We start from the raw sequence: 6,977 nt of genomic DNA on the forward strand, positions 1-6,977 counted from the left end.
TGAAAAATGTAAAAAGAAAATTGCCCCAGAGATCAAGTGTATAAACACCTTTGCAACATAATGTTCAGAATAATTTTTGCACAGCCTTCACTATAAGGCTGGTTTTGGTCATTTATTTTTAGTAATAAGGTATAGCTGGAAAAGACAATCCTTTCATTAGGTAGCATCCTCATTAGTTTTGTCCATAGTTTTTCTAAAGTTATTAGTTGTCAGGATTGCTGAATAATTTTTATCTATGCTCCTTTTGCAAAAGCTTTTGTTAGAATTCAGCTTTCTGTGTCAAATTTTAAACATTTAACATTTTTTTTTCTTTTTTTTTTTAAAGCTTCGAGAGCAGCTCCGGCTCATGGTGTACCACCTGGAATTGTAGAAATAGACAGCGAGAAGTTTGGTTGCCAATGGTAAGTGCAGACAAATTTTGCAGCGCCCTAATCATGCTTTGCACTAGTATTTGTTTTTAATTTTAGTCTGAGGTTTTAGAATTGCCTCTATTTCTCGAACCTGACAGTATTAAGTTTTGCATGAACACCAAATGTAGACCTCATGTTCTCCACATTCAACAAACAAATTGGACAGCTTTGCGTTTCAGGGATCCCCTGTCATTTGCAATGGTGGTTCCTTGGGCCCCATTTAGTATGTCCCAAGAAGGGCTGTCCAGCTTCCTCTTCCTTTAAAGATGGGTGGTTCAGGTAGTTCATTTTCCTGGGCTTATGCCCTCAAGAAATGGGTTCCAGACTAACCTATCGGGGCATCCTCAAGCTAATCTGTTGGTGTTTTCTAGTCGTTTGCCTCTTTAGCATCAGGCATCTGTTTTGCAGGTCTGCAAAGTTGCCACCTGGTCTTTTGTTCAAACCTTCTCAAACCTTTATTGGGTAAATCTCTTGGTTTCCGCTGATGTGAACTTTGGCTGTAAGGAGCTTAAAGCTGCGTGAGTGGCTCTGTTTAAAGCACTGGAGAAGACAGTGAGCAGACAGGGCATTTTATTGCATAAGGCACAGTGCATGTCTCTTCTGCAATACAAGCCTAACTACTGTGTTTCTTACAGCAGAACATAAAGTGGTTGTAGATTGCATTCTCTGCATTAGGGTAAAAAACCTGTGTGTAGATCACAACCCCCCCCCCCCCCGTATATTTGCCTGAGCCCATGCTCAATCAGGGCTGATTGATGGCAATGACTTCCATTGCCATCAATCAAATTCTGTGATGAGGTTGCGGGGCCAAGGCGTATGGTCTGTGTCAATGGATGCAGACAGCATGGCTTGGGATTGAGCCCACAGGTGTGCCAAAGTAGGAAGCGGCTTCCTATGCTAGTGTACAGAAAAGAGGAAGGGCCAGGAGCACCCGCAGGGGACATAAGCAGAGGAGGGTTCGGTGATGCTCTGTGCAAAATAATTGCACGGAGCAGGTAAGTGTAACCAGTTTGCTAATAAAAATAAAAAAAATGCAATTGCTTAAGTTAAAGACCGAGCCAATTTTTCAGACTTGGTGTCTTACACATACATTTTTTTTGGACTAGAACATTTATTTGGAACACCCAAACATCATATCTTTTTTTCGGACACTCTAGAGAATAAAATGGCGGTCGTTGCAATACTCTGTCGCACCATATTTGCACATTTGTGGTCTTACAAGCACAATTTTTGTAGGAAAAAATACTTTTTATTAAAAATTCAAACAGTAAAGTTAGCCCAATCTTTTTTATACTGTGAAAGATGTTACGCCGAGTAAATTGATACCCAACATGTCATGTTTCAAAATTGCACCCACTCGTGGATTGGCGACCCTTAAAAATCTCCATAGGCGATGAACATACACACGGCTGAATTTTCCGACACAACACGTCCATCAGACAATTATGGCCATAAAATTGGATCGTGTGTATGAGGCCTAATACTTTTAGATGGGCAGTTTATACTAGCGTTAGTTTAAGCTAAATTGTATGTATGTTGTATATATTTATGAATTTAAAGATCTTTTTATTTTAACACTGGGTAATGGTGTGCCTAAAAAGTCAAACCACCTTGTTCTGCCATAGTATTCCACTTTAAACAGCCGACGTATGAAGATGGCGGGCGGGTTAAAGCGGAGGTTCACCCTAAAACAATTATATACCATTCCAACCAGCATCTGTACAGTATGCGTTTTTTTTTTTTTTTTTTTTTGCTGTACATACCGTTTTATACTTTTTTTTTTTCTTTTCAGACTCCCGCAGGGAATAGGAGTTCCTATGAAGAGGCGTAGATGATTAATCTGCGGCTAAGGCGCGTCGCGCGTTCCGAAAATAGCCGGACTGGTACTTGGCGCTATACGGCGCCTGCACACAGACTAGGAGCTGACTGCGCAGGCGCCGTATATAGCCGAGTACCAGTCCGGCTATTTTCGGAACGCGTGACGCGCCTTAGCCGCACGTCAATCATCTACGCCTCTTCATTGGAACACATATTCCCCGCGGGAGTCTGAAAAGAAAAACAAGTATAAAACGGTATGTACGGCGAAAAAAGAAAAAACAGCATACTGTACATGTCGGCAGTATGCTGGTTGGAATGGTATATAATTGTTTTAGGGTGAACCTCCGCTTTAAGTTCTGCTTTAGGGCTCTTTCACACCTGCGGACCATATGTCCGCTTTTTCATCCATCCGTTTACGGATGAAAAAGAGACATACATTGATCCTTATGAGATTGCGGGTGTCAGCGGATGTTCATCCGCTGACACCCGATCTCGTGCGGGTCCACAATCCTCCGATTCTGCAGACTGAGGAAAACCCTATTTTTCCATCCGTCTGTGGTTTGGGTGAACACGGACAGACGGTCTATGTTCATCCGATCCCCCCCATAGGGGAGAGCGGAGATCTGACAGGGCGGTCCCTGTACAGTGTGCGGGGACCGCCCTGTCATCCGCCAGCTCAGCGGGGATCAGCGGAGGTTCACAGGGCGGATCATCACGGATCAGTCCCATGTGAAAGAGCCCTTAAAGTGTAAGTTCACGTTTACAGAAAATCTGTGTAAATTCACCTTACAGATTTTTCTGTAAAGGTGAACCTGCCCTTTAATTGCTTATTTGGGAATATTTGTACCTGTTTTTCAACCTGTGTACATGTAAATGGTGTTTGAAAATGATACAAAAAGCGTAACCAAATGTGGAAGTCAAAAGTAATTTTCCAGTTATAGTAAACATTCAAGTGATCTCTTAACGTATGTTTCACTAAAATGTCCCAGCGATTCCCTTTATAAGATCTCTAGGGTGGTGTTTTTATTTTATTTTTGGTACTAAAGAGATTACAGGAGGAAAACTGCTTAGATATTTGCTTTTTACTGCTATTTTGTTTACTGAAACATAAAATGTGAGATTATGATTTGAGGCAAGACTTTGCTTGTGCAGTGTTTTGTTACCAACATTTCCAATTTTGCCATTTGTTTTGTGAATATTTAACAGTTTGTTGGGAAGTGTTTTTTGTGTATGAATTGGTTTTGCAGCCATACATACATACATACATAGATAGGTTGACTATAAATATTGGATTTCTAGTTTTAAAAACAAATTACATGAGTCGTTTCTTGTGCCTTGCCCACAGGTTAAATGCCCATTTTGAAGTAAGTCCTGACAGCTCTGTCTCCAAATCGGACATGTTCTCGGAGTATCTTTCAACAAGCAGCAAATTGGCAAGAGGTGGAAATCTGACCTCCTCTGGGTTCTACAAATGTCTAAGGTACAAGAACAGCTCTTTTTTATTAAATGTGTGTTTACCATCTACCTGCATTTTTGTTATTTTGTTTTGCTTGTTGGTGGTAGAAAGACCTCGGGCACTGAATAAAAATAGGGTTGCATGGTTTTTGGAAGCATCAAGTATATACAGTACGTAGTTACCACTTCAAGAACACTGACTTTAAAAATAAATACAAAATATAGTAGAACAAAAGTAAGAAAAATATCTAAGCATTGAGCTAATTTGTTTAAAAAATTTCATGTATATGGTTTACTTGGATTATGGTTTTTCATTTTGTATTTTGTAAAGCAACTAGTGTAAGTACCTGAATGTGACTTGGTATCGGCGTCTTGCAATGCCCTGTACAGCAGAGCTCAGATTGGGAGGCGGGGAGAAAGGAGCAGAGTTGTTGGGCTGCAGTGCTCATGTGCCAAAGGAACATAATAATAAAAGAAGCGAGCAGAGTGACAGATGAGCCAGTCAATCTGTCCACTAACGGCTCGGGAGCAGGGACAAGACCTATTTGTATTAACTACAGTAACGAACAGTCAGCTCTCCAGGCTGGCTGTACTGTGTGGGAGGACTTTGGACCTTTTTGAGAGCTGGATTGCTAGGTATGTGTGCCTCAGATACCTGGTCCTCCCCTGCACTTTGGTTCTTTCCTGGCTCCTACATTAATACAGGGCTTAGTAGTGATGTAGGGCCAGATGAAAGTATTCTGGCAGGAGTACCAAGTTCCCATACACCTAGAAGTGTGCTGTACGCTAAATCTGTTCCTGCAGACAGCAGGTATTGGTGGTGCCGGCGTCAGGAGAAGCAAGTATTAACCCTTTTACTTCGCAGGGAGGAGTCAAACCTGAATTTTGTTTTTTTCCCCCAAGCAATCATTTTTGCAATTTGAGTGACTGTTTTTGATCCTTAATAGTTTGTGCATACATTTAATGCTAGTTATATTTTTGATAACGTGTACAGTTAATCTGCATGTTTTGTAGGTCCGTATTCCCAAATTACAACATAAAGCGAGTAGAAGACCCGAACAATAATGGACAAGCTCATTTTCATGTTTCTGGTGTGAAGAGAAGGGCATTACCACTTCCAATTCAGATGTACTATCAACAGCCGCAGCAACCATCTCCTGCTGTCAGGGTAGACATGGTGCCTGATGCAAATACAGCAGGTTCACATTTATTTTTATTACTGAATTGTTATTGGAATATTAACCAAAGGCTCTCAAGCATTATGCAACTATATTTTTTCCTTTGTTAAACAAAATTCTCATCAGTTATTGTACACCTAGTGCAATTTCAAATCTTGTCGATCTGAGGTTGTCTCTTATGGATTTTAAATGAAAGGGGAAGGGGTCATAGATTTGGGCAGCCTCATGTTTGTTCTAGAATTAAAGTCGGAGTAACTTCACTGCAAACCCTCATCTTCTCGCCCAGGCTAGTATGTCAGGATTAAGAACATTTATATAGGAAAAATATTGACAGGACTGGAGGGAGGAGAAAACCGATTTTATGTCTCTTGCACAAAAGTAAAAAAGCCATGCTTTTTACTGATTTGAAATGCAATTCATTGTTGCCTAAGGAACAATGCACACAGCTGAATAAAGATCAATAATACAGCATTGAGTACAGAGCCATAAAATTGGAAAATTTTACATTTGAGTGCATAATTTGCATACGTGTTTACTCATAAGCATGTTTACACGAGTATAAATAAGTATATTACAACACTGGCAATGAAGAAGAATTTTACTCATCTATATGCTTGCACACCTATACATGCCTATATTCAACATTACTCAGCTCTTCACAGTTCTTTTTGTCATGTTCCTGAGTAAACATCAGTAAATTATAATGCCTGTGATAATTTTCTTTAATAGCTTAAACCCTGGACCATTTTGGTGGTTAAAGACCGGGCCACTTTTTGCGATTCGGCACTGCGTCGCTTTAACTGACAATTGCGCGGCCGTGCGACAGCTTTCTTTTGGTGGTATTTGATCACCTCTGCGGTTTTAAATTTTTTGCGCTATAAACAAAAAGCGACAGTTTTGAAAAAAATTCTAATTTTTTTTTTAGCTATAATAAATATCCCCCAAAAATATATAAAATATTTTTTCCCACAGTTTAGGCTGATATGTATTCTACATATTTTTGGTAAAAAAAAATCACACTAAGCGTTTGGTTTGCGCAAAAGTTATAGCTTTTACAAAATAGGTGACTGTCTTATGGCATTTTCATTAATATTTTTTTTTACTAGATATGGCGGAGATCAGCCATTTTTATCGTGACTGCAGACACTTTTGACACTATTTTGGGACCATTGTCATTTATACAGCGATCACTGCTATAAAAATGCACTTTTTACTGTAAAAATTACACTGGCAGTGAAGGAGTTAGCCACTAGGTGGAGCTGCAGGGGTTAATTGTTCCCTAGGAAGTGATTCTTACTGTTGGGGAGCGTGGCTACACGTGACGCTTCACTGATGACCGTTCCCAATCAGGGGGAACGGTCATCGGTGACGGTGTCACTAGGCAGAATAGGGGAATGCCTTGTTTACAAAGGCATTCCCCTGTTCTGCTCTTGCCGACTGCAATCGGGAGACTCCCGGAACATTGAGTTTCCGGGCCCCACGGCTGCACTCGTGAGGCACGCGACGGGCGTGTGCACGCCCCCTTTGCGGCAGATTCAAATGGATGTACCTTTACGCCATTCTGTCAACGTAAATAGGCGTGCGGCGGTCGGCAAGTGGTTAAACGACTACAGAAATAACTGACCAGTCACACTATCACTTCAAGGTAAAGCATCCATATGACATGGGAGAGACCATAGCAGTATTGAGCCCCTTGCATACAGGTATCGGTCCCCCAGCCAGGAAAAATGACTGTCATGTAATGGATGCTATTTGAGTCCTTACTATAGGTATAGGAGATGGGTGTATGAATTTTCACTGGAAAATGTGGAAGTGATCAGTCTGCTGTACAGTTCTCGTTTGACTTTTTAGATTTACATGCGTTCCAGGTTGCTGTTGACCATCAGACTCTCTGAGCTATACCTTATTAAAGTGGATGTAAGCCTGATACAATACATGACATATGAGCTGGGCACATCTGTAGTGTTTTGTTATCTCTCTTCAAAGCACTATATCCTGTAGCTGTCTCCTGCCCATTCTTCTGTTAGCCTGTCAACTCCTGACAAGTTCTCTGTGATGTATGATAAAAGCAGCTGAAGTTTAGTGTTGGGAGGATGCTATAAATGGATTAGCAGTG

At 40.8% G+C, this 6,977-nt stretch overlaps 1 protein-coding gene across 2 annotated transcripts in view; it reads left to right on the forward strand.

Annotated features, from left to right (window-relative positions):
* Positions 1-6,977, forward strand: part of ARID2 (AT-rich interaction domain 2) — a 129,872-nt gene that overhangs the window by 85,589 nt on the left and 37,306 nt on the right. For both annotated transcript variants that reach the window (XM_040343900.1, XM_040343899.1), the window contains exons 12-14: positions 326-401; positions 3,574-3,708; positions 4,698-4,882. In XM_040343900.1, the coding sequence (XP_040199834.1) occupies positions 326-401; positions 3,574-3,708; positions 4,698-4,882 (396 nt within the window). The remainder of the gene's footprint in view (positions 1-325; positions 402-3,573; positions 3,709-4,697; positions 4,883-6,977) is intronic.

The sequence above is a fragment of the Rana temporaria genome, chromosome 3 (assembly GCF_905171775.1).
Source record: "Rana temporaria chromosome 3, aRanTem1.1, whole genome shotgun sequence".
NCBI classification, from domain to species: domain Eukaryota; kingdom Metazoa; phylum Chordata; class Amphibia; order Anura; family Ranidae; genus Rana; species Rana temporaria.